This window comes from Cottoperca gobio, chromosome 18 (genome assembly GCF_900634415.1).
Source record: "Cottoperca gobio chromosome 18, fCotGob3.1, whole genome shotgun sequence".
Classification (NCBI taxonomy): domain Eukaryota; kingdom Metazoa; phylum Chordata; class Actinopteri; order Perciformes; family Bovichtidae; genus Cottoperca; species Cottoperca gobio.
Genome location: NC_041372.1, coordinates 9,773,543 through 9,800,623, shown reverse-complemented (window position 1 = coordinate 9,800,623; position 27,081 = coordinate 9,773,543). Strand labels below are relative to the sequence as shown.

The following is a 27,081-nucleotide window of genomic DNA, read 5'->3' as shown; positions in this document are numbered from 1 at the left end:
GGATGAGGGGGGCGGGTGAGGAAAAGTGAGAACATTACTAAACAGGTTCACCAATAGGCGGAAGCCATTGAGTCCATCCCGTTGGCAAGGCTTGGCAGTAACACGGTGACTTCCTGTATGCTACTCCATCTGTCAGTGCCCATCAGCAGCCCACCCACCCTGTGTTTGATCGGATGCGGAACTGTTACTATTCACCATCAAATTGAAGAACTTTGCAATTTTTAAATGAAGAACAAATACGGTTCAACATATAACTGTCACTCCTCGTCAAACAGAACAAAGGTGGGGATTCCCTATCTTTTGTGGTTTCCTGGTTGCCTGGACAGAACTATATTGTTTATCTGAGAATGTATGGGCTGAAGCCATGCTTTGACTTCATATGGTGTCCAAAGATGTTGATGGCTCCTACAACAATAACAGATCTGCTGCTTAAACTGCCTCTTCCTGTGATTGCAGTCCACTGTGGACATATAAGGGCAAACAAGCACAGAGCTACTGGAAGGAGGAGCAGGAAGAGGAAGCGGGGATATCCCAGGGAGCAGCCGAGGTTGTTTGTCCACTTATTGGCAGAGATAGACAGGGACATAAAAAAAGAAATAATAAAGTTATGAAACCCTTCCTTTGAAGAAGCGCCTTAGGGAAAGCAGTGGGCCTCCAACATGGTGCTGGGTGTAGTGGGAGGAAGAGGAAGAAGAATAAGGGGGGGGGGGGGGGTAACAGGAGGGGGACAGTTGACCCAAATCTCATGAACCACAAAATAATAAAGCAATTTCCTTTGACCTCGATATTCAGTGCTGCTTGCGGGGTGGTAAACAACAGAAAAAACATATGCATTAAGACCATTAAGTGGGATTAATGCTTATCCCTCAAAACCCAAAATATAATAACCTTATCAATACAATAAACATAAATCAAACGTTGACAGCAGTACGCTAATGCTAAATAAACATATAAAGCACAGCAGTATTTAATTTACTGTGTATCTAAATAATTATTCACTGTAACACTGACTGTATGCAGTCTTTAGTATAAACATTCAAAGGTTAAATAGCATATTGAATGTATATTTACTTGACAAATTTAGTTACTTTTTTTGGTTATTTTCTTTTATCGCACATGTTTTTATTTTAACTAGCAGCCTATGTACAGAATCTATTTATATGTACTTATTCTATTATATAATAATATAATATAGAATATATTATAATTTGTTTTTGTCAGATGTATTTTTTTTTATATACTCTTGTCGCAAAATTATATTTTATTTTATTTAGATTAATTAAATTAATATATATTTCTTACTTTTAAATTTGAAGATTTTACATAAGAAACAGGCTAGTATTTATAATATGGTCGAGTTTTAGTACTTTATTGTTATTATTATTATTATTTAAATTAATTTGACAGACCCCCCACCTCTCTCCACACTCACACACACACACACACTCACTCACACACTCACCAGTTACGTCACACATCGGGAATGCAGTGAGGAGCTGCTGCTGCTGCTAAAAGGCCTCAGGATCCGTCACAAAGTAGGTTAAAGACGCTAAATCTAAAAGAAAGTTATCTCAGGATAACTTTCACTGACCTTTGAACATTGGAGCGAGGCACAGCTTGTGTTTGTGACGCTCCTTTCAGGCGGTAGGTCTCGGTTATTTCATTATTTCCTCTTCGGTTGTGTTGAAGTTAGCCTGGAGGCAAGGCACGAGCTTTGCTCGAGTTCAAAACAGGCTAACAAACAAGTCAACAAGCCTCGTATTAAAGTTAATTATTGCAAATTATACTTCATTATAGGTTGTCCTATTGCTTAAGTGGTATGTTTTACACATATGTGACGCACAAAGGACATATGTCGTCCCTGTATTCATGTGTACGAGACGTTCATGTTGCTGTGCGGAACTAACGTGACTATTAAAAAACAAGAACATATCCCTGATGTGTCTTTAATGCGACGTTTTGTTTTGTTTCACCAGATTTAACCAGTTTTATTGTTCTTGTTCTGTAGATGAGACTGAAGGGAAGAGGAGAGTCACTGTAAAGGTACTGTAACACGTAGGAAATGCGAATACGGTTGCTAATGATTAGAGATGCTGTTTATAGTATTGTCTTCCCCATGTTGACTTTAAGTCCTGTTGTCTTCCTGTTATTTTTGTTACATTTAAGTAGCACATATCGCTACATTAAGCTACATTGTGGTAAATACATTAAGCTAACCACAGCATCTTGCCTTCAAAATAAGAGCGTGGAAATTGTTTAAGAAAAACAAGAACACTGTTAAACTGAGAATACGGGTAAAAGGGGATAACATGAATTAAGTTATTTCTTATTTCAGCTGTACTGCCTTTATTTTTAGTTAATGTTCTGTGTTGCTGAAACGCTTGCTGTAGACTCATTTTATTTTGAAATTTAAAAACACCGGATGTCGTCTTTTGTTTATTCCCCTATACTTGACTCTTGTGACTGTCATCAACTTTGACATTTCATGAGCTGCTACGCCTCCTTTGCATGCATCCAACAGTCGGTCCAGCCGAAAAGCACGAACTTTGTGTATTTAAATGACTTTACAGAAACCTCATAATTGGCTTTAAAAACAGACAGTGTTAAAACCTTTGAGATTAATTTCCTGGCCCAGCCATCCTCGGATTTGAGTGTGTGCTCATCCGGATTCAGAGGCTTAAATCAGGTCGATTGTGGTGGTGGTCACTCTTTTCTCCACGTGGTCAATGTGTAATGTCAAGTCTGGTGGTTAAATCGTAATTATGACCCCCATGAATAAATAAGAATAGAATAAATGTCAAAAGTCTTGAATTGCATGTTAAAGCATTGCATTTTTTTTACATGTCTACAATCCTCATCTCATCCATCATCATAATCCTTTTACCAACAAGGATTTATGACAGCCACACGACCGGCATACAATCAGTCTGAGTGGGCTGATCATTTCTCCAGTCTGACAATACCAATTTGTTTTGGCTTGTCCTTGTGCTTGCAATCCTTTTAGGCAATCTTATTTTCCTTGTTATGTAATTCATGACACTTTCTATACTTTTCTGTCACATATATCAGCATTTCCCTAAACATCAGTATCTTTAGGTGCAAGTCAGCACTTTGTCGGCTCAGCTGCGGGCTTCAGCGTTGTTATTTATCCCACAGAGAATACATAATATATTGTTATGAGCCAGGTGTTACCGTGTATACAGACGCATATCATTACACACTATTTCCTGCCCTGTTTTTGTCTCCGCTTCATTTGGAAATCATTGATACCAGTGTGTGTAAACAACACCCAAAAACAATAACCATTGTTGCGGATAACAGACGAGGGTCAACCACAGAGTTGCACCTGTTATGTGTGTCTGTGTCTGTGTATGGGTTTGTGTGCTGGAGAACTTCTGCATGAGTGTTAGTCTCAACGTGCACACACGCGCACATGTTTCAGAGCAACGTGCGAGCCTGTTGGAAATCCCCGAGCCTTTCCGAATGGCTTCTCTCTTCCTGCTCCTCAACTAAAAGCCTATTGTTCAATCCGAGTCTCCCTGTTGCCATGGAAAACAAAGTCTAAAGCATCCCTTAGTTTCCCTTAGTTACCTATGACATGCATACACATAGCAACCACAGTTGTGCTCATGCAAATTTATGGATGAAAGATGAAAATGATGCCCACTCACTCGACTGATATTAGGCAAAGCAAAGTCAATATTACAAAATATCTGCATGTTGCAGTTCTAATACAATACAAACTTTACTAATAGAACAACATGAGGGCAACGTTTTCTTTTCTCTCTTTGATTTCAGACGCCTGCCATGTCCGGTCCCACCTGGCTTCCACCGAGAAATCTGGATAGCCCAGAGAGAGCCGTCCCCCAAATGTCTCACTCTGCCGGGTCAGCAATCTACAGGACCCCCAACAAGAAGGGGACGTCCGACTTCCGGCCAAAATATGGCCCCTATGACCAGAACGGAGGAGGAGGAGGAGGAGGAGGAGGAGGAGGAGGGAGGAGGGATGGCCAACAGGTACATGGCTACTGGACCCACAGGTAAGAAGAAGACCACTACTCGTGTACTGGAGTCTTTTTGTCTGTGTGTTTTATTTAAAAACATTCTGTCCATTGATCTCCAACCCAAAGGGGGTCCTATTCACCATTCGTCGAGCGATCACTATTACTCCCCTCCCCATGGGCCCAAAGAAGACCGCAACTGGAGCCCTCACATGGACAGCTACGAGCTGATGGTGGGTGCTTCTCTTTCCTCTAGCTGATAATAAAATATACGTTGGACCTCTTAGCTTAAATGACATCTTTAAGCTGTCGGCTTATGAGTGATGTTCTGGTTAAATACACCGTCCTTATGTATGTAATAACTTGTTTGTTGTTCTGCTCTGTTGTCAGCACCGCGGCCCTGAGAAGCCGGTGAACTATCACTCCAAAATCGATGCTGATATCGACTCCCTCACCAGTATGCTCGCTGATCTGGACAGCCACCCGCAGGACCCCAGCACACAAGTAGGACACTTTACTGAAACAAAATGGATTTATTTAACATGATCCTTTTATCTGCATGCTCTCTGTGCTAAATCGTCCATCGGTGCTTAATTGTAGACATGTTCTGACTCCCCACAGCTGTACGACAATGTGCCTTACAACAAGTACCTCTCAGGGGATCACTACAAGCCTGCCCACCAGAGCGCAGCCCCTGCTCCTCCTCCGGGTCGGCCTTCCATGGGCTACCCTTCTCATCCCCAGAGCCAATACCACCCAGCTCCCCGCTACCCCAGTGAGCACCAGACTCCTCAGTACTCCACCTCCCACCAGCAGGACTACTACTCCTCCTCTTCAGCCCCGAAGCCCTACCCGCAGCCCGTCCCGGCCTCCTACAGCACTGCCTCAACTCCTACCGGGCCCAGGTTCAGCGTCCAGGTCAAGACAGCGCAGCCTGTCACCTACTCTCAGACAGGGAGGCAGGCCGAACAGGCCTACACGCCACCCCCTCCTCGCCAGCATGTGTCACGCCCTCCTCCCCAGACTCAGACAAGTCAGCAGGGCTGGTACCCTTCGCACGCCAGCTCACAAGCTCAGGAGATGCACTCTGAGGCGGTGTACAAGGGGAGCGGCTCAGGAGGAAGGGTTAACCAGGTTCCACTGTCCAAGAGAGGGATGGAAAATAATCAAACGGGGTCGGGGGCCACGCCGAGTCCTGCTTACCAGTCCAGCAAGGTAGGGGCACGTATCCACACCTCACGCCTGTTTGAAAATTGAAACATTGAGGAAACATGCTTACAAATTTCCTTTCAATTAACAGAAGCATATATATGTACGAACACGTCGTATAAATGTCTGATGTACAAACTAAATATCATAAATATTAAAGTGAGCTCGCAGGTGAACAAGGTTATAAAAAGTGTGATTTCTGATCTTCCAGCAGGGGATAGCAACACCCAGGCCCGAGGAGGAGTTGGAACGACTCACCAAGAAGTTGGTATATGATATGAACCACCCCCCCGTCGAGGACTATTTTGGTACAGTCGCTACTCGTTACTTTAATGACTAATGACTTTAAAATAGAAACAATCTCAGACGTATAACACTGTGACTTTCAGGCCGCTGCGCCCGCTGTGGCGACAACGTGGTCGGCGATGGCAGTGGCTGTATCGCCATGGAGCAGGTGTTCCACGTGGAGTGTTTCACATGTATCACCTGCCACGCCCGTCTCCGGGGGCAACCCTTCTACGCCCTGGACAAGAAGAGTTACTGTGAGAGTTGTTACATTGTAAGTAACTAAAGCAGCACCCCTCCCTCGCACCATTTAAAGATTGATATGTATATTAATTGTTTATTCCTCCTCTGACCCACACACTTGTTTCTACTCCTCTCGTCAGAGTACATTAGAGCGCTGTTCAAAGTGCTCCAAGCCCATCCTGGACCGTATCCTGCGGGCCATGGGAAAGGCCTACCACCCTCGCTGTTTCACGTGTGTGGTTTGTAACTGCTGCTTGGACGGGGTGCCCTTCACCGTGGATGCCACCTCTCAGATTCACTGCATAGATGACTTTCATAGGTATGAAAACATTCCTACGACATGATTTTCTTCTTAAACCAAGGTATGAAGAGAAGTGACAGGTTGTGTTGATGCTTGTTCTCCCTGACAGGAAGTACGCTCCGCGCTGTTCAGTTTGCGGTGAGCCCATCATGCCCGAACAGGGCCAGGAGGAGACGGTGAGGATAGTCGCTCTGGACCGCAGCTTCCATGTCAACTGTTACATCTGTGAGGTGAGTCAACGGGACAGGGTTATATCACACAAAACACCAGAAGCATCGCATGTGTTGATTTTAAAAACTTCTTATTTGATAGGTCTGGAAGTTTTGGTTGAAGAATAAAGGACTGAAAGAGCTATTTATTTTAATTAAAGTATATCTTAGGACTCATGTTTCAAAATGACATCTAGCTAACCATTGACCTTTGACCTTAACACAACTGAGATACTGGTTCATAAGTGAAAGAATAACGTAACGAGTAAATAAGCAAAAAGTCCTAAATGAAATGATCTTATCTACAGTAACAGCTAAGTGGTTTTGAATGTATTCCCTTTGACATATTTTGAACTGACTGAAGTGTCTGTTGAGCAGGAATGTGGTCTCCTGCTGTCCTCTGAAGGGGAGGGTCGAGGCTGTTACCCGCTGGACGGCCACATCTTGTGTAAGAGCTGCAGCGCTTGCCGCATCCAGGACCTCTCAGCCAAAATCTCCACGGACTGCTAACAAACCCCTCGTGTCCGCTTCCACCTTCTCGGCACACGGCACACGATGGTGCGGACAGGAAATACCCCTGCTTCGCTCAGACTCGTGCAGTGCTTTATTTCTTTCTTCTTCTTGGATGACAAACTTTTGCTACAGTTCCCTCTGTTGGTATCCAGCTGTAATTTCATTTTAGTCCTGATGGAGCAACCACTTCACTAGTTTCCTTTTCGATCACATCTTCCAAAAATGTCTTTTCTTTTTTTCTCGGTACTTCAAAGTTTAGTTCAGTATTACTATGACAGTGGCCTGACCTGCAGGCAGCTTGGGCTCCACCTACCATTCATTGGTACCGCTCAACTATTAGCTTGCACATTATAATCACTGTCAAAGACTATGGAAGGATAGCACAGATTTTTGACCTGAAAATGAAGCAGAGAAGCAGCGTAAAGGATAATTAGGATCTGTAACTGCAGAACTGCCTCTTATATAAAAAAAAAAAAAAAAAAAAGCACATAATGCGACAACTGTGACTGTACATAACGGGCTGGTTTGGTTTGACAATGAAACTATTACTATAAGTGTTTTGTAAAGCATGTAGCCTTTTAGTGCAGTGGATCTTTGCAGAGACGTAGCCTCATAGGAGAAACGTAGACGGATGGAATGTGTAGTTACAACCTTTTCTTTTTTTAGCTTTTATTAAACGCTAGAACAAATCTCTTACATCTCAACACTCAAACGTTATCATGTGTATGTGTTGAATCCAAGCTCATAACAGGATTGTTGCCATTTCTTTTTTTAATGTCTACAAGCTTTGGTTTAGTTGTTGGTTGATACTCGATCTTTGCTTTGAAGATGATGGTGCAATGAAGTCTTCTGTCTTAGGAAAACAGGGTGTTGGTCAAATCATCCTATTGTGTGAAGGGCTGTGTCATTTGGAGGAAGTATGAAACGTATACTCAACTTAAAAGCCTATTGGGTAAATTATTTAGCTTAAGATATAATTTTTACATAATGGTTATTCTTTACTTGTGATGTATTTCCCCCCCCCCCCAAAAAAAAAAGAAAACGTTTGCTCATCCTTGCACTCACGTGGGCCGAATTCAGCCCCAGTATTTGTTATGATCGTGTTTAACCTCCGTCTTTCCGTCCAGATTTTGTATTTGTGTAACTTTAAAGGGCTAGAAATATGAAAGCCTTATCTCAAGGATGTCATTCAGTTTCATAATAATCCCTTTTTCTGAAACTTGTCTGTGAATTTTTCTTTCTTTTCTTAATCATGCTAAAACGGTTCAGTTGCATTTTCTCGTCTCTTGTTAATTTATCTCATAATGTGTGTGTGTGTGTGTGTGTGTGTATATACTATGTATTAATCTGCTTTTTGTCATCAAGGTTATCATTTCATTCATGCCCAGAAGTGTCAGTTTTAATATCCCCGACCCACGCCAACTCTTGTGTCATACACCTTTTTTTTTTGTTTTGTTTGTTTCTTAATCACATTTTGTTACAGTCATCCGTTTAACATCCTGACGTGTGTGTTCACTTTGAAATGCTGTGAATTGGAGCTTTTTTCGATCAAAGCCTGCGGTACTGCAGCAGACCTCTGTCCGCTGCTGAAGTCACACTGAGAAGAAGGAACGTTTTGTAACGAATATACAGGTTGTTGACGTAGAAATGACAGCTTGTTACATTAATGGATTTTCTCCTAATACAGGTTGTAGTTACATAATTGATTATTAAAATATCAGCAAGTTAATTGGTGTTTGTCGCTTTTTATTCTATTTACCGCCTGACTAAATATGCAAGTTGCATTATGGGAAATGCAAGATCCAGTGTTTTAGGAGGCTTGACCTGTACTTTCAGACCCTGCTGCTTCAATTCTTATCAAACGTATCTCTTGCAGGTCTAAAAGCTTCATGGAGGTGCGATACAACACCACTGGAATAAAAGATAACTTACCCTTTTTAATCAGAAATGTTTATTTTAGACACTGTACATCCCTGCCAATCTCAACACACAACCTTGTCACTGTTATTACACTTGCCTACACACTTGTATATTTGGCATTTTGCAGTAAATGATCCAGTTACAACACAAAGTGGTACAAAGTACATTTGAAAACAAAAGTACTCCAACTTGAACGTCTCTTTTCTTGTGTTAACACGAGGTAAACGTCTTCCAGAAGAAGTTGCGGCAGCCTGCCTTGCGCTCTCTTTGGGAGAGGGGGAGATGTCTCCGCATCACCTCCTCCCTGACTCCCTCCTCCCCCAGCTCGGGCAGCGTCTCGTGTCCTCTCGCTGCCATCAGTTCAGACACAAACTTCAGCAAGAGCAAGTGAGCGAGATCCTAAAGGAGCACAGGGAAGAGACTAAGGGTTAGGGTTAGGGACTCTTGCGGGTGTAAAGTTGTACCCTGTGAAAGAAACCAGATGTGTAATATCTCAACTCCACTTCTAATCATTTAAATCTTTATATTAAACATGAGTCCACTCACCTTGTCGTTTGCGAGGTCTGCTCTCAGTGTCAGCATGTCTCTGCGTGGAGCACAGCTGACCTGCACCTGCAGCACAGAGGAAAACAAGGCCACAAGAAGTACCTGCACCTGAGAGCGAAGCATCTCCACCTCAAACAGCGACACAGGAGAGCTCTGATGTTCCCCGCTTCACCTTTTCAACACTGATCAACGCGTTCAAAAGTCCAAAATATAAGCAAATCTGCAAAGAAATGAGATGATGGAAGAGCTGAACGTTATCACTGTTTGAGTAGGATGTGTTGAGCTGATAAATAGGCTTCTTCATCTTCAAACCCTCGTCATCCTCAAGCCAACAAAAGGATGTGATTGGTGGAGAAGAGTGGGGAACGAGGAGGTGTGCGGTGGAGGTTGTGTGTCACCGGACGAGATAAGGTCACCATTAGCCACGACGACTGCTCCTCTAACACATCCGACAAAACCTCCCCAAACCTTTGGGTTGATTAGTAACTTATTAACTTCACATGTGAAATATTAAATATCAAACTTAACAGTGACATGTGAGTTTACTTCTGTCAGTCGTGATTATTAGTAAGTGTCCGGATCTCAACGTGAGGCCCCCATGCTGTGCAGTGTTGTTAATGACACAATGTGACTCAAATGTTAATGAGGCAGCTGACCAGGCCGACACGCCGCCACCCTTTGTGCCGTCACTTTGATTCAGTGGAAAATAAACACGGAGAACATCTAAATGTCAGACTGCAAACAAAGCAGGCCAAGAGGTGAACAATATTAAATATTACACATTTTAAAGAGGACAACACATAATTGATATCTTGTTTTTTTTATACTTATGCAAAAATTATGGATTAAACAAAGGCAAATCTGTAAAAAACATAGGTTTATATGGATGTATACGTATTTTAATAACAGTGCAAGAGACATAATGGTGCAAGTAAAATGCAGGAATAAGTCAAATATATACATAGAAGATAAAACAGATTGTACATAAGGTATACTGTCATAATATATAATATAGCAAAGCCTACTTGTATCGTCCATGTCAAATCAAAATAATAACATAAATATAAATAAAGAACATGTAGCCAAGTCAAACTATAGCACTAATGCTTATCAAAGTATCATTTGCACGTGTCATTCTTTAAATAGGTAGTGACCTTTCCTCCACCGCAGGACTCTCACTGATACATCTGATTAGTCAATCGTGACATAACTTGACTTTAAGTAGCGTTTCCCGAGCAGTGAGGATGTCGTGACTGCAGGCGTCCAGCTGCGCTGCCCCGGGACGAAGTACATGTGTCCTTGATGATCACATGAATCACACGTCCACCGCCTCTACACCTGCTGCTACATGATAACAAATAGTGTCTATGTGCCAGCAGTTTGTCAGGGTTAATTGTCTTCACCTATAGCTAACAATAGGTGATTTGCACATAACTCTTTAGTATTCTTCATTAATTTCAGTGTTTTATTCTATATTTGAGTCAAACATTTCAACGAGACTGATTAAAGTCTTTATAATACGTATAGTTTGATTAATATATAGTTTCACACAAAACAAGTGATTAATACTTTATAAAGTTTACGAAGAATAACCTATAAAAAGGTACAGTTTATCAGAAAAACAGGATGTGAAAGATTGAAAAGTAACTACTAAAAGTGTAAGACAAATATAGTTTAGTATAGAAAATAGAAATACTCAAGTACAAGTACCTTGAATTTCAGACAGTTTAACAAATTCCTGTATTTGAACCCAACGCAAACCAACAATAACACATTCACCTGGCTGAACATTTTAAATAATTAAAAACTTTTGACCTTTAATAACCTTTACCGTGTATGAAGAGTACCCTGGCATAATTTAAAATGACATAATTATAAATGCAGACTGTGTGTTCAGTGTTAGGCTACACACTGCGTCCACTGGGTGTCGCTGGAAGACCGTATTTTAAGTATTCAGTTCATTCTGCACTTTACATAAATGAAATATCCCTGTGAGTTTTTGCTCTTAACATTAACAATTCTGTGTTCATAAAGATAAAGCCCGAGGGAAACGGAGGCGCGTGCTAATTAGCTTTTCAATTAGCTTAATAACAGGACAGTCAATCAAAATGGCGACATTTCCCGGAAGGTAAATACGACTGACAAGGCATATCGAGGAAATACATCAACTCAGGCAACGTTTGCTCTTGACAAATTAAAATATGTTTCCATGTTCGTATGGGTAAGTTTCAAAGTGAAAGGGTACAACGCGTGGTTCAAGTGTAAAAGCCTTAAGACTTGTGATATGTATTTGTTTTAGTGTGGTGTTGCTGTTCACCTTACCTTTCACCAGTCCACTGCCGACAGGTGAGACCAGTTTAGTAATAATGAGTTATTATCCATTAAGCTACAATACCAGTCATAATATTACCAGATAATAAGATAAGAGTAGTGAACTCTGGGGGGGGTTCCAGACAAGGAGTGGATATTACTTTAGCCACTTTCAATTTAATATATTATCTTCCCATGTCAGGGGAAATACTCCTGTCTGAAGAGATATTAATACTGTTTGCTACAGTCCTGTTATTGTATTGCCTCCCTGAACATTACATTGTCTAATAAGAACAGAAGTTTTATTTTATTTTTGTAATTAGAATAATATTACTACAGTAAGAATATGTTTGTGATATCAAATACGGCTTTATAATATGGAAAATTGTACAAAATGACACATAAAGTCATCAAGTGTATGTTCGAAGCAACACATTGTGTCATTACATCAAATCAGTGTATTCACAAATGTAACAAAATAATGTTTTAAATAAGAATTTCACATCATTTTCATATAATCATTGATACAAAAGTGTTACATTTTTATACGCTGAAACATTTGAATTGCCTAATCTCACTTGAGTGATTTTAAATGAACCCTTTTACGAAATAATTGTATTATTCTTTAGGAACTTTCCAGACAAAATGTCTTGAGCGTCACTTTTGGCTTTCTGTCAAGTCCAGCGTCCTTGGATTGAGGACCCATTTTGACTTTGAAGGTATGTTTCTTTATCCTCGTTGAGAAAGTGTCTGCAGTACATGGAAATGGTTCTGTTCAGGTAACCAAGAAGTACTTTGTATTGATGTCTCTTTACTGTCACCCATTAGACCAGTATGGATTCCACTTCTTGTCTGCTCAGGACGCCACACGCTGTGGTTACACTGTCCTACTCAATGATGTTGGAGACCTGGTGTTTCGTGCCTCCTTCCTGGCGTGTCACGTCAACAGCGAGGTAGATTTTTTGACTTTTTTATGCTTTGATATGTCACAGGATGGCATTCCTAACATTACACCACTTCTGTATCTCTGCAGAGAGGCACAGGCTATCACCTGCGTCTTTGGCTTGTGAGCCTGCAGGCGGATGGGAGGGTAGCGGCGTATCCCTTTCAGCTCCACTGCTCATTCCAGGGGCAGTGGAGCGCCAGAGAGATCGTCTGTGAGGAAAACTACATGGAGGTGAATTACTAACCTGCAGTGTTACGTCATCACAGCCACACTTGTGATGGAGATGGAAAAGATTTGTGTATATACTGTGTTTTTTTTCCGAACCCGTGCCAGTGCTGAGAGAAGATTCAAGCAGTTTTGTGAAGGTATATCAAGCCTCGTCTTTTCCTCTCTAGGTGTCCATCCAGCAGCCTATCCTGCCAATTACATCCAAAAATGAGAAGGTTAGTAAATATGGAGGATGGAAGCTGTACTGTACTATAATACTATTAATTCCCCTATTCATTTACATGCACGTGTAGTCGATCTATACACTCTGATGTCGATAAACCACATTGACCCCTTTACACATTACACATTTTAAATGGCAGCCCACCTCATTTGCATAAATAAATGTATAAAGAAAATTTGGGGGAATAAATAAGGGGGGGGGGGGGGGGAAATACAAAGGAAAACTTATACATAATTAAATAAATACATAATTAAATAAATACATGCATACATTTGAAAATGTATTAAAAATAAATAAATGCAAAAATAAATAAATACTTTAAAAATAAATAAATACTTTAGAAATAAATAAATACTTTAGAAATAAATAAATACTTAAAAAAATTAATAAATACTTTAAAAAAATAAATAAATACTTTAAAAATAAATAAATACGTTAAAAATAAATATAAATAATTAAACAAAAGAGGAAATTAAATAGGAAAGTAAATGAATAGGGGAATTAATACAAAGGTAAAGAAAGAAAGAAAGAAAGAAAGAAAGAAAGAAAGAAAGAAGGAAAGAAAGAAGGAAATTAAAACAGAAAACTACATTTACATTTTTCGTACAATTAATTCCATAATTTATCGACTCATTTACTTTTATTTTGGCAGCTTTTGTTCTCCATAAGTAAATGGCATATGCCCAGACATTTGTGCAATATGTATATATATATATATATATATAATATATGTTCGCCCTGCACATGTTTTCGCTCTATGGCTTCACAAATAAGTAGTTTATATATTATATTTTGACACTGAGCAGGGAGCTGATGAGGCAACGATGGCTGTGATGTTCCACAATGATGACCAGTCGCCAGACAAAGCAAAGTTTTTGTCCCTGAGAGAGGCTGCAGCTCTGGGCTACCACATCTCACTGCGTGGCTCTCACCTCACCCTCCGCTGTCCCTACTCCTCCCCTCTCTCATACTCAGTCAAGGTACTCAGAGACGATATTGTTTACTGGAGATTAGGCATGCTTTGTTTTTTTATTTTTCTGGTTGCTGTGTGGGTGTTTTTTCCCAGGAGAGCGGAGTGGATTTAGAGATTGTTAGAACAACCATCCTGTACCGAATCCAGAGAAAGTTCCTTGCTGTTGACACCACTGTTGCCTGTGCTCTGAGTGAGTACGCTTCATCAGTATTATATTATTGCGCAACTGTAAAACACCAGAGTGAAATGTCTCCTTTACCCCATTTCTCACCCCCAGATGAGGCAACAGCAGATGGGTCTGACCTGCTGTGGACTGTCCCTTACGTCCTGACTCCGTTAGTCCATGGTGAGTTCAGGGACAGAGGCATGAGGATCCGGGTGAACGACCGGGCTCTAAATGAGTCTGAAAAGAAAGAGAGGGGATACAAGATCGGTGTGCGAGAGGGGAAAATGGAGGTCAGGATTCCTTTAGGAGCCAAAGGTGGACACGTTAAGGTATACAATCTAATTTCTTGTACAGAGAATTGTGTATATTCTACGACATTTCTCTCATTAATGTGAAATATTTGAATTCATAGAAATAGCATATCAATTGTACATTTGCAAAAATAATTGTTTGCCAAATGTTCCGAGTGACTAAATCGGTATGTCTTGCTGTAATTGTTTCAGAGTGGTGTTGTGAGGGGACAGTACAGCCAGTCCATGTCTGTGGATCTGTTCCTCCTGAGTCAGTGGGAGGACGAGCGCTGGCCTCTCACGCAGCATCGCTCCTTCCGGCTCCTTAAGACTCCTCTCATCCCACAAGTCCCATTCTTCACTGACCGTAAGGCTTTCTTAGGCCTTGTTGACATGTTTCTTTATCAATATTTAATTGATAAAAAGAACAAAAGAAATGTTCCTCTTTCTCTCCACAGACACTGTCCCATCTGAGCGATTGTTCTCCGTCACTTTAGGCCTCTTTGCACCTGATGTTTCCATCCAGAAGGTGACTGTAGATGGTGGTGGTGACCTTTTAACCTGGACCCAGACTGACACAGACGACCTCAGTGTGTCCAGGCTCTCCCACTCCAATGGGAGCCACTCTTACAAATTTAGTTTCCCGTTGTCACACCCAAAAATAATCCGAGAGGTGAGATTAACCGACACTTTACTTATTATGTAGTAGACGTTCAAAATGATTCTGAAACGCCCTGCTGTCTAATCCCAGTACATAGGTGGTGGCTATGAGACGTACAGCCTCTCTTTCACCTTTAATCTTAACATCTCACCCAATGAAGAGCTGTTTTACCATAAAGCCACGATAGAGCACAGTGTGGAATATACAAGTGAGTGATTGATTTGTCACCGTTCGATCCAGACCAATGCAGTTTAAATCAATATCTTGATGATTCCCTCTCTATCCTGTTGCAGCTCCAGGTTCCCCCAAGCTGGAGGGGAAGTGCACAGAGAGCAGCCTGCTGGTGGTGCTGCACTACGGGGCCCAGACCGAGCTGCAGTGGGAGCTCTTCCTCGGAGCTCACAAACTGGACTGGGACCTGGTGGAGATGGGTGGGTTCGTAGTGGAGGCGGAGGAGGACTACTTGACTGTGGAGATCCCCCGCTACAGCCCTGGGATGAACTATGTGGTGACCGATCATAGTTTATTTTTAACCCACATTTACTTTCGGTATTGGATAATTCAGATGTTGCTTTACATCAGCATCATCCAAGGTCTGTGGGCCGGTGAGGTAAAGCGGTGAAATGATTCTAAATATTGCATACACTTAAATTTATAAGGATCTTTTTAGACATACAATACACTGACTATGGATAAGTGCCTCAAAACATCCGACTCATCCCTTTAAAACCATCTTAATGTAAAGACATCATGGATACTTTGATAAAACAAGCTCCTGTTTTTGTTTACAGAATCATACGGTTTGCTCCTTTTCTTTCCCCGTGTAGGAGCTGACATTGCAGGGTCTTGTCTCTGGAGTGGAAGTGTCTGTAGTGGAGGCAGAGTCTCTGAAAGTGGAGGACAGTCTTGTCCATAAATGTACATTTCCTGTTGGAGAACTACTAGGTACACACAAGCTCAGAACTCAAGCATAAACATTTTCGTTTTAGGTTATAATAATCTCGACACTCGCAGTGTTTCTTTGACAGTATGTTTGCCAGAAGGGAGGATAGTGGCAGTCGTCGACACCACCCACACCACACCGCCTACTCACCCCAATCTAACCACCCTATTGGACCCCAGCTGTGCTCCCATGGAGACGGACAGTGCCAGAGCACTGTTCAGCTTCAGCCTGGACTCCTGCGGGACAACTGTAACTGTGAGACTTTTAATTCATCGAAATTCACAATCAAAATATTTCCATTTTTTCTGATCTTTTCATATTTCCTCAGACTGAGGGAAATGTCCTTGTTTATGAAAACCAGATTAGTTACGCTCAAGATTTTCTGCCTTTGGATGATCCTCTTATACACAGAGATTCTCCATACAGGTGAGAAACTTGCATACTCAATCAATCTATCTTTACACCAGTTGATAGTGTTGATATAGGTCTTGTCTGTTTTAGGCTGACAATTCAGTGTCGCTATCCAGCAAACCACAGTAGTACTCTTGCTATCCAACACCCTTTGAATTACTCTCTGGACCTTTCACCCATCACGGTCAAACGAACATCCAGGGGATCTGCAAACAAAGGTGTGTGTGTGTGTGTGTGTGTGTGGCCGTTTGTTTGTAAAGTTAGTACTTAAAAAATGTGCCCATTGATCTGCGACTCAGATTTGATATTAATTACCTAAATGTATGATTTTGTTTTTCACTCCAATCAGGTCAAAGAAAATGGAGAGTAAATTTGGACGGGCGGCAAAACCTTCATCTAGGTTGAAAAGTTGTTAAAACTGTATTTAAATCATTGTTCACAATGTGCTAAATGTTCTACACAAATACCTCTAATGACTGTATTGAAACTGCAATTGTGAGATTGATATAATGGATATAATTTACTGTAAATTGGTGTAAGGGAACACAATGTTCCACTCTTTTTCTTTTCTAGTGAACTGTGGTGAATGTATAAAATGAATGAAGACAACTGATTAAATAAAAACATATGGGAACAGCGCAAAGTGCCATCTCAGTGCACACATGCCTCACAGATGTCACATGTTTGACTACAAGATATTTAATGAATACTTGGAATATTAAATGATTAAATAAATTGATTTCCAAAGATATAGCAAAGAAACACTCATGCATGAAATAACATAGGAAACGAATACCGGTCCGTTTGGACCTATGTTGCGCAATAGAAGGGTAGTGATACAAAAATAATTTTTATTCAAAAAGTAAGAAAGTAAAAATGAAAATAAGGAAGTTGTGATGATCAAAAACAAGTTAATTGAGGAATTCTGAAAGATTAAAGTAATTTATTGCAAAGATATTTACAATTTAAACTCACTCGCGTCTATTTGGACCCATGTTGTGCATCAAAGGGTTAAACATGTATATTCTATTTTATGATTTTGTTAAATTATTCACTGACATTGTCTATATCAAGTACCTACTGCTGAAATAGAGGTTTTGATGATTTTAAAACTTAAAACTTTTACCTAAATAACAAGGCCAATAAGCATGTGTTCATGAAGGTGAACCAAAGAGAAACCTGATCAGCTGTAACAGACCTTTTAATATCATGACATTTTCCTTTAATAGCAGGTTGAATTAACACAATTATTAATGTCTCCAGTCAATTTGAACCTTTTAATTCAAGGGCCCCGATATTAAACCTGCTACTTCACTGACACGCTAACTGAGACGTGTCGTTAATGTCATTTGTTGCACCTGCGTCTACTGATTGCAAGATAACTTGATTGCTAATGAGCTACACCTGTGGGTGTACAAGCTGAGGGCCTCTGATTGGCCACTGAATAAACTGACTTATAAAAGCTTGTCTCGCAGACAGCAACACATATTACCAGGTTGGTCAAGGATACGCATCAAGCAAGTAGTTCACGGTAGCGGTTGTTGGTTAGCACGTGTAGTTTGCTAGCAGCTAGGCTGGCTTTAGACACTGCAAACACATCAGTGGCTATGGCTTTTGGAATTTGCTTTGGGTAAGGTGCTTCAAGGGTAATTTACAAGTTGTAAATTGACTTCAGTCCACCTATATGTTTGCAATTTCTATATGCTTTTGTCTTACAGTGTGACCTTGCTCCTGTCTGTGTGGGCAACTGCCAAATGTGGTGATATTCCCAATGGTAAGAATTTTAAATGTTTGCTTATAGTCCTACAATAATTGAGCAGTTTTGACACACCTTGTTTGTTCATACAGAAGCTCTTCTTATGGAGTGTCGTGATCGCTTTTTCATGATAGCTGTGGATCTCTCCTTCGCTGGGAATAATCCTCACTTTGAAGCCGTTGGTAAGTCCTGCACAGCTGCATCACAAATTGGAATCCCTGAAATTAAGCATCCAATCCATAAAGTCACCCAGTGTGACTTTAAAAATGAATACATTTACATGTTGGGGGCTAATGGCTGTCTTTCAGATGCGACAGGTGTGTATGCCATCACTAAGCGGTATGCAGCACTGTGTGGCTACATTGTCCGTGTTCTCCCTCTACCGGGCATTGTGGAGCTCAGAGCCTCTTACTTTGCTTGTCACACTGACAACAAGGTGTGTACAAATTGCATTTAAATTGCACTGGTCATTTATTCCCATGAGATTAGGTGTGGCAACCCTTCATTCTACCGGCTGTATATTTCAGGACGATGACATGTTCACATTCAACTTCAACCTGATTATGATGCAGGAAGGAAAGAAAAGCACTCATGCTTTGAAAAAGACCTGTTCTCTCTCTCTTCCCTGGTCTCCCAGAGAGGTTACCTGTGAGGTCAACTACATGGAAGTAAGCATGGTTACATTTTACATTTTGGGGATTGTTAAATGATTACTAATCCTGGGTTCTTTGTAGGTGTCTGTGAGGAGTGTGGTCCCCTGTCCCTCTGGGACAAAGGAAACTGACTGGAATTCTCTAAAACAGGTGTGTTTCTGTTTATTGCTGAAGTGTATTGTCGGTCTAGCTTGAATAACTATACAATAAATATAACTATCAAATGTATCTCTCTTCTAGGTTTATACTTCAGCCACTTCGGATTGGCAGGTGATGTTGCGCAAAGATCATGGTCCGACGACGCCAATGATGACGCCATTGAACCTTTCTGAAGCTCATGAGCAGGGATATGCGTTTCACATGACCGATGGAAGGCTGGTGTTTCGTGCTCCATATAAACAACCTCACTCGTACAGCACTAAGGTAAACTCTCAAAATATGGTGCAAGATCTTGTGTATATGTAGTTGTATGCTACATGCAATGTCTGTCTTGTAAAGCAGAGTCCAAAACAACTTGGTTTTGAGTGTCTCTCTCTGCAGGGGAACAGTGTTCCGGTAGAGGTGGTCCATGCAATTCTGTTCTCCAGACACGGCTGGGTTGTCCTCATGGTCGACCTGGTGGCTGCTTGCTCCATACGTCAGTATCTTAATATCTAAGGCTGGGGCTTCTTTTCCCCCCTTGACGGACACAAAAAGCTATAATGGTATAATGTCCACAGACAAAGGCTCGTATGATGATGGTGGCTATATGGTGTGGGAGACTCCTGAGGCGCTGTACCCGACTATTGAAGACCAACGACTCAACATTGCTCTTCATGGGGAACTTGTGGATCAGCAAGTTGCAGAGGACCAAGGCTACATCGTGGAGAATCTCAACGCCACAATCCAGATCAGCATCCCTCTTGATGCTGAAGGAGGATACAGAAAGGTCAGGAGGTGCCGATACACAAAGTTGCAAATGCCTCATGTGTAAATGAGGGACTTCTACTCTAGTAGCACACTTAAATGAATGCCCCTTTTTTGTTCCCGCTAAATTGTATTTCGCAGAGCCGTGCGTCTGGTGGCCTCTACGAGTTCTACATCTTTGATCTTTACTTGGAGCAAGTGTTCGTGAATGAAGATCATATGGACACCAGACTTCGCGTTCACAGGACACTGACTACTCCCCTGCTGTCACGCCCTGTTTCAAGTGAAAACAGTAAGTCTGAATGACAACATTTTTGTCAAGTTCTTGCAACTGTGATCTGAATGGCTTTATTTCAGGAACGGTACCTGAGGAGCGCATGTTCACGGTCTACCTCAGCGACATCCCCGAAGACGTAGAGTTGGCTGCTGTCAATTTGAATGGAAAAGAATTTACAGTTCCGTTTACTAGTGCAAGGGGTCCCACCATCACACAAATTGTTCTTCCCAACAACACTCATGGCTACACTCTGAAGGTGTCTTTTGATGACCCTGTTGTCATGCAGCAGGTAAAAGTCTTTGAATTATTACCGTAGTATCTTCAGATATCATGCTGGTTTATACATGCTTGGCTCGGCTATAATTGTGTTTTCTGTTTCCTAGTTCTCCAAAGAGGCTGCACAGCACAGTCTGAACATCAACTTCACACTGATGGTTTGGCCTGAAAACGTGCCTTTTTACCACCTGGTATCAGTCATGGCATTCACTGATGCCTGTAAGTTGCAAACCTTAATTTTAGACTTGGTCAATCTTGTGCATGAAGCCGAATAACCATCGTCTTTGTATTTGACAGCTCCTCCAGCTTTTGATGCCGTCTGTTCCGAGTCGGGCATCAGCTTCAAACTAAACCACCGACCTTTTGACTACCTGTGGGAGATCAGTATCGGCTCAAACCTGCTTACATCAGAACTGGCAGCCCAGCACGGCTACATCCTGACCAACAATAGCAAGCATCTGCTGCTGGAGGTGCCGCTCTTCTCTCTGGGCTACGAGTACAAGGTGAGATGACTTATTGGAAGCATCGACTCTTTATGTGCAAGCTGTTTTGAACAATAACTATCAACTAAACTGCATATGCATGTTTTATAGGACGTTACTTTGAAGGGCTTCTTTGGCACTTTTGAGATCTTCGTACGGGAGCATGAAACAGTCTGAAAGCAAGAACTCCACTGTCAAGACGTGTCCGTTCTCTACTACTGAACTCATTAGTAAGAACTCCCTGTTTGTTACTTTAGAGCAGGTGGGGGGGTCTCCATTTAGTTGACACGAGTGCTAAATCCCATCTCTCTACAGTATGTTCGACTGATGGGATAATGACTGTGGTGGCTGACTTGTCTCTGGCCAGCCCAAGTGGAGGAGCTCCTACTGGAACAAACCTGGTAGACAAAAACTGTCAACCCAGTGATGCAGATAGCACCAGGGCGCTCTTCTCTTTTCCACTATACCGCTGTGGATCCAGAATCAAGGTACTGCAGCTTCCTAATGTGACATTTACATCTGGCAATGAGTGCCTGCAAACAAATAGTATGCTTTTTCTCCAGCTCGTCAAGGATCATGTGACTTATGAGAATGAGATCTTCTTCAGCAAGAAGTTGAATGCCAGCAATGATATTGACAGGTATGTCTTCAACCTAAACTGCGTTGGCTATTTACCCCACTCTTGTAGGCATAAGGTAAACCACTGTTTCCTCTTCGCTTGCAGGGTGACTGTGCAATGTACATATCCTCTGGCTGGGCTGTTGAGCCTCTTCTCAGTATACAAGTTTAAGTCTGACAAAGCTGGTGTTGGCCGCATTGTGCACTCCACTCAAGGTAGGAATTTGGGCTAAACAAACCACATCACTCAAATATCACATGCTGACAATTTGTTTGGTCTTGTACTGTAGTTCTACAGAGTACCGGCATCAAGCCCGCTACAGTGGTCTCTACCAGGCGCACCCAAAGACCTGGGTCAAGGCTAGCTGCTCGCCATCCTCCTGCTCGCTACATCAAAGTATCCAGCTTTCAAAAGCCTCTTCCTAACAAAGGTAGGTAGGTTGGTTGCTTATTTGAAATTGGTTCAATTATTCAAATGTAACTCTTTTTTTTTTTTTTTTTTGCAGGAGTTGGACAACACATAAAAGTGACTCCATATGTATTGTAATTACATGGCTTTTTTATATATAAATAAACTTGATGTGCTGTCTTAAATGCTCTTGACTTGTCATTGAGACTTGAACGAACAAGTAGGGGAACATGTAATTGGTTGAAGTAGCTCAAATTGCAGGTTCATATCTACGACTGTACACGAGCCTGTTTTACCAACTTCATGAGGTGTTGCACACTTCTAATGTCGCTCTTGAACTGGTAGGTTAAACCTAGCTTGACGTGTGAGACTGACATGTCTTGAAACAAAGTTGCTTGGATGTGACTTCAGGGTAACTCTTTTACACATCAAAGTCATACAGGTCTGGGACTACTTTTACACATGTAGTAGTCGAGCCTTTTGTGGTGTCAGACGAACCTTCGCAAAATCTTAAATGACGTGTCACTCTAGTCGGTGTCAGCTATGGCTGAAAGCTGGTACAAATTTTAAAAATGCTGTTTCAAAGTGAGTTTACCAGACTGCTGTAGCCCACTAAGCTCTGCTTGCAACATGTCTGAATTGCCAGCGCACACTTATGATTTTAATTGTTCACACAACTTTAACCTGATAGCGCCGCATGTAGGAGAAGTCTCCTATACTTTGAACAAGATCTGTTCCCCATCTCGCCCCTGATCTCCCAGAGAGGTTACCTGTGAGGACAACTAAATGGAAGTATGCTTGTTTAAATCTCTTTAGATTCTTTTGGTGTACTTTCAGATGTTAATACATTTTCTTTAGAGGAACCTTTCAGGACACCCAAGGTCGCCTTACAGTGCATTTAAAACGAAGACGGAAAACAAATTAGTCAAACAGACAAGAGTGTGGAGTGAAAGGATCTGTGATAACAAGTTGATTGTGGTTTAGAGTAGGCCAGTTTAAACAGGTGGGATTTGAAAGTCGTAATTGAGTCAGACTGTTTAATGTGTGGAGGCAGAGATTTCCAGAGCCTGGGCGCAGTGCAGCTAAAAGCCATGGTGCTAAGGCGGGAGGTGGGGACAGTCAGGAGTCTAGCTGAGGATGATCGCTGGGAGCGGGAGGGGCTGTATTCCTGGAGGTTTGAGCAGTGGTGGGCCGTCAGGGCCAGCAAGGCCTTCTCTGCTGGCCTAAACATCAGAATATACATTTAATTTTATATTTTTCCACATATGTATTAACTTATTCCTTATAGTCTCTTCATTTCATAGCTTTCCTCTTGGTTGCGCTGCTTCCAGCCTCAGATCGAGATTTGGAGGTCTGGCCTTTATGTTAGAGCTTTTATCAATCATATTACAGCCATGATGTGTTGCCAGGGTCCAAGAGATCTGCCCTGAGGCCTTCAGAATCAACAGTGTACATACAGATGTTAATAATGAGAAATTCAGTGAGAAAACAGCAGAGGGTTTTGGTGGGTTTGGGGCCTGAGACTTATTATTTTCTTTTTTTCAGGGGTCTAGAGTAAGTCACCTGTCCCTCTGGGACTGGGAAAGAGAACTGGAATGCTTTCACTTGAATGTTTAATTTAAAGTCACTGTTAAAACTTTAAATCTGTGGGATGTGGAGCAGTTGCTGCCCATGAACATCTCTGAAGCTTGTAAGCAGGGATGCGTGTTTGACTTGGCCAACAGAAGGCTGGTATTTCATGCTCCGGATGGACAATCTGAATTATTCAGCGCGGAGGTAAACCATTGATGCGTAATTACAATCTTGTAAAGCTGAGTCCAAAACCATAACATAATAAACTCAATGGGAAAAAAACGTATGTAGTTTAAAACATGTCTGTTTCAGAGCTTTGTGACTTGAGAGTTGTATGTCTTTCAGCTCTAATTGGAACCAATCCTAGTGGACGAGGATGGAGAAGAAACAAGGCTCCGCTTTCTTAGAACACTTGTTCACCATTTACCCTGAAGATGTCTATTTGAATGGACAATAATTTACAGTTCCATTTACTAGTGCAAGTGGCACCACATCACAAGTTGTTCATCCCAACAGCACTCATGGCTACAGTCTGAAGTGCCTTTTGATGTCCCTTTATGCAGCAGGTAAAAGGCATTCTTTTGAAGTCGGCTGACTTCTGAGTCTTGAAACAATTGCCTGAGCGCCGTCATTGTATTTGTCTCCTTGTTCTCTAAAGAAGATGCAGGTCACTGGACATCAATTACACACTGACAACAACCCTTACCACCTGGAATCATTGTGGCATTGTTCATGTCTGTAAATTCAGCAAGTTAGACTTGTCATTACTGTTTTGTGTTCAGTGAGCAGAGTAACATTGTATTTGACGGTCTGTTCAGAGTCGGTCATCAGCTTTAAACTGGACCAAGTAAAGGAAGTATCATTTTTAAATGGAACATTTTGAATTTAATAAAGCTGTTTTCTTAAAGTGCTGTAGTTGTATACATTTGTCAAACACCTACTACACATGAATTATGTAGACAATGTGTTGAACACTAATATGGGGATAACAGGGTTGAAGGGAGTGTTAGATTTATACATATTAAGGTTGTAAGTTAGGCTAGCTAATGCACCAATTTACCCAAATACTACATTGTATTTTTATGTTACTTTACTACTCAAACTCCACTACATTTCGAAGGAAAGTAAATGTACTTTTTACTGCTACATTATTGGGGAACTAGTTACTAATTACCCTGCAGATGAGGTTTAAATATATTTTATAATTTGAAAAACTGCAGAGTAAGTCGTTAAGGTGGCTGCACTTCTACTAGTTTTTAAATGGGAAGTAACACCAAACATTATGGAAGGGGTTATTTATGTAAAATGTTGTGATGTATTAATATACACTTGGTTTACTTTAAAGCCTTTCAATATTACTGCTCCCTCTATATGCTGAACAGACATGACATTTAAGAACATATGTAAAGGGGAACATTTACCAAAAAACATGAATTATACAGATACGCAGAGTGGGGTAGATATAAAATAATTCAAACTAGTAATTGGCCACTAACCAAGTTAAGCACAAAGGATTCAACAGGAACAGTCTTTCACACTTTCTAAATTCCTTTGTGAACAATAGTTTATGTCCAACATTTGCACTTGCAATTACTACATTACGAGTTCAAAGTATAGTTTTTGTGTTTTCCCAAGTGGCAACTCCTAATTAGTACTAAATGGGGACACCTGTGACAACCACTTTATTCAATGTAGTCAAATGAACGGGGTCTCTTCATGCAACCAGCAGGGGGTGCTGGCTGTCACAGGTAGAGACTGTTTGTTTTGTGACACCATGTGAGAGGTAACTAGATGCCGCTACAACATTGAACAGAGAAGTCAACCATGAACGACAGTGAAGGATATTGTGTGGTGAGTTTATCACATTCGCTCTCCAGCCAAACATATTCTTTGACGACAAAAGGTTGTGAACTCATGTCCCCATGTTGCTCCTCAAACAGAGGCAGCACACTATGCCTCCTTTCTCCAACAGGACCCTCCGTCACCCCTCTTTCATGCCTCTCTACATGGCTGCTGGCTTCCAACACCGTCACATCGACTGTATCAACCAAACAGGTTTCACTCATCAATTTCAAAACTTCATAAAGATGTAATCTTATACCTGACCCTTACAGTTGATAACGATCAAAGGCATGAGATTAAATGCATGCGTGTGATTTACCCACTTATGGACACTCCGGGTAGTAATATAAAAATGACTAAAAGTATAAAGGTAATTAAAAAAATGTCTGTCAATAATAGGTTTTTGAGGAACACCTGAATTATGAAACGATAAAAGCTTTTTATTTTAAGATGATGGAAGAAAAGTTTTATACTTGACCTTTTATGAGTTATTTATTAGACTAGAACAGCTGAAACTCCTCTTCTTTCCAGTCCATCCCATCATCCCAGCAGAGGTTTTCTACACTGATCCCACCATGAGCTGTGGGAGGAGGATCCCCAACGTAGTGAGTGAGTTGCAGGTAAGTAAACTTCATAAAGCCACATCTGAAAACTGATTGCCATGGATGCCACAATATCCGTGGGATTTAGTCCCAGGAAGAAAACACAACAAATGCATAAATGTATTCTTTTTAAAAGTAAACATTGCAAACTCGAATAGTTTGAGCTTGTAATATTATTATTATATTATGTTGGTAATAATAATGCAATGTTGCATAATGTAAGACTACTGGTAAATGTATCCACCCTATTAGCCTAAATCACATACCGGGGTTGCACCTGAGCCCCAGTAGATTACATCCCATAGATTCACGGTATATTCCCAGAGTCTGGTAAGGACACTTAAGACGCCAACGTGACACAAATGTGCAGTTATCTCATGATTAAACTTTATTCTTATCTATTCTGCGCTATTTTTCCATCCCCATTTCTTTCCATCAGGTTTTCGAGTGCTTCCGGCTCAACACTCCGACACCAGTGATGTCCGCCTGCCTGGCTCCACCGACCCGTCCAGACCCATTCAGATCAGGACTACACCCAACCAGGGATCTGGGCAACCTCACCTTGGAAATAAATACTCCCCACCCTCCAGTGCAGCCAAGCCGGGTTGTCCTCCAGCTTACCCAAGAGGAGGACCAGGCCATTACTAACCTCCTGAAACTGCACCACCAAGAGCCTTTACAGAATGAGCAGAGCATTACTGCTCGGCATATGGACTTTTCCAGCGTAGACTTGGACCCCATCTCGTTCCTTCACCCTGAATTTATGGACTTCACTTCAGCTGAGCTGGAAGTATACAAGCCCTTCTGTAGGGATGTGCAGTATCCGAGAGAGGCCAGTATGCAAAGTCGGCTGCAGCAGGGAAGGTGTTGGTCAGATACAGAGCTTGAGGCAGCGAACACCCTCTCTAGTTGCTTCAGCCTGATGGAGAAGGACAACATGTGGAGCCAGTAATACTTCCTGATCTTCTGCTACACCAGCGTCGCGAGGATTCATCAACGAGCACTGAAACCCAACAAGGATCTGTAGTTGTGCCAGGGAATATGGAGAACTATGTCTTAAACCGTTCTGTGTCCCTTGGTGAGTTTTAAAGGGACTCTACCTCCTTTCTCATTATGGAAACGACTAGTTGAGGGTTCTTTGCACTGGTTCCCAAATATACCCCTCAAAAAACCCTTTTATTCTAGGATGAGAATTGACGTTTTTACCCATTTGATAAGTCTACCTTTGAGTGTTGCACATTTCCCTTGTAATATTCTTACTACTGTATCGGTGTTCAATAAAAATCAAGAGTTGAGCCTTGGGCTAAAAA

At 41.4% G+C, this 27,081-nt stretch overlaps 5 protein-coding genes across 8 annotated transcripts; 4 read left to right on the top strand and 1 right to left on the bottom strand.

The window, feature by feature from the left end:
• The first annotated feature begins 1,455 nt into the window (after positions 1 to 1,455).
• trip6 (thyroid hormone receptor interactor 6) lies at positions 1,456 to 8,490 on the top strand. Its single transcript, XM_029455225.1, is given in 11 exon segments — positions 1,456 to 1,535; positions 3,799 to 3,996; positions 3,998 to 4,040; positions 4,131 to 4,234; positions 4,392 to 4,505; positions 4,623 to 5,216; positions 5,422 to 5,518; positions 5,600 to 5,769; positions 5,879 to 6,057; positions 6,149 to 6,269; positions 6,627 to 8,490. Coding segments are annotated over 10 exon segments (1,743 nt in total). The 5' UTR covers positions 1,456 to 1,535; positions 3,799 to 3,807; the 3' UTR covers positions 6,759 to 8,490.
• Positions 8,491 to 8,695: 205 nt separating this feature from the next.
• On the bottom strand, positions 8,696 to 11,679 carry sst5 (somatostatin 5). The gene is made up of 3 exons (XM_029454965.1): positions 11,550 to 11,679; positions 9,228 to 9,447; positions 8,696 to 9,080 (listed from the first exon to the last, which is right to left on the bottom strand). The coding sequence occupies exons 2-3, from the start codon at positions 9,348 to 9,350 to the stop codon at positions 8,892 to 8,894; spliced, it is 312 nt and encodes a 103-aa protein (XP_029310825.1). The 5' UTR covers positions 9,351 to 9,447; positions 11,550 to 11,679; the 3' UTR covers positions 8,696 to 8,891.
• LOC115023745 (uncharacterized) lies at positions 11,167 to 17,256 on the top strand. 4 transcript variants are annotated; one of them, XM_029454960.1, is made up of 18 exons: positions 11,167 to 11,448; positions 11,527 to 11,573; positions 12,167 to 12,256; positions 12,366 to 12,490; positions 12,571 to 12,714; positions 12,879 to 12,926; positions 13,741 to 13,914; positions 14,001 to 14,097; positions 14,185 to 14,402; positions 14,577 to 14,730; positions 14,822 to 15,036; positions 15,115 to 15,232; positions 15,318 to 15,634; positions 15,852 to 15,969; positions 16,053 to 16,222; positions 16,296 to 16,393; positions 16,469 to 16,596; positions 16,728 to 17,254. In XM_029454960.1, exons 1-18 carry the CDS (start codon positions 11,429 to 11,431, stop codon positions 16,781 to 16,783), a joined length of 2,337 nt encoding a protein of 778 aa, XP_029310820.1. In that variant the 5' UTR covers positions 11,167 to 11,428; the 3' UTR covers positions 16,784 to 17,254. The 4 variants fall into 4 exon arrangements, with proteins under 4 accessions (XP_029310820.1, XP_029310821.1, XP_029310823.1 ...); XM_029454962.1 differs by having other exon boundaries at positions 11,169 to 11,448; positions 15,318 to 15,532; positions 16,728 to 17,249; XM_029454961.1 differs by lacking the exon at positions 11,527 to 11,573 and having other exon boundaries at positions 16,728 to 17,256.
• A 591-nt stretch (positions 17,257 to 17,847) lies between these two features.
• LOC115023772 (uncharacterized) lies at positions 17,848 to 21,940 on the top strand. The gene is given in 20 exon segments (XM_029455005.1): positions 17,848 to 18,008; positions 18,097 to 18,152; positions 18,227 to 18,316; positions 18,443 to 18,570; positions 18,662 to 18,802; positions 18,869 to 18,937; positions 19,028 to 19,210; positions 19,328 to 19,424; positions 19,507 to 19,715; positions 19,835 to 19,985; positions 20,051 to 20,259; positions 20,354 to 20,465; positions 20,544 to 20,749; positions 20,840 to 20,902; positions 20,904 to 20,958; positions 21,044 to 21,216; positions 21,292 to 21,368; positions 21,453 to 21,562; positions 21,637 to 21,777; positions 21,853 to 21,940. Coding segments are annotated over 20 exon segments (2,334 nt in total). The 5' UTR covers positions 17,848 to 17,985; the 3' UTR covers positions 21,894 to 21,940.
• Positions 21,941 to 25,019: 3,079 nt separating this feature from the next.
• Positions 25,020 to 27,081, top strand: LOC115023921 (uncharacterized). Its single transcript, XM_029455286.1, has 4 exons — positions 25,020 to 25,178; positions 25,268 to 25,382; positions 25,701 to 25,789; positions 26,211 to 27,081. The coding sequence occupies exons 1-4, from the start codon at positions 25,152 to 25,154 to the stop codon at positions 26,721 to 26,723; spliced, it is 744 nt and encodes a 247-aa protein (XP_029311146.1). The 5' UTR covers positions 25,020 to 25,151; the 3' UTR covers positions 26,724 to 27,081.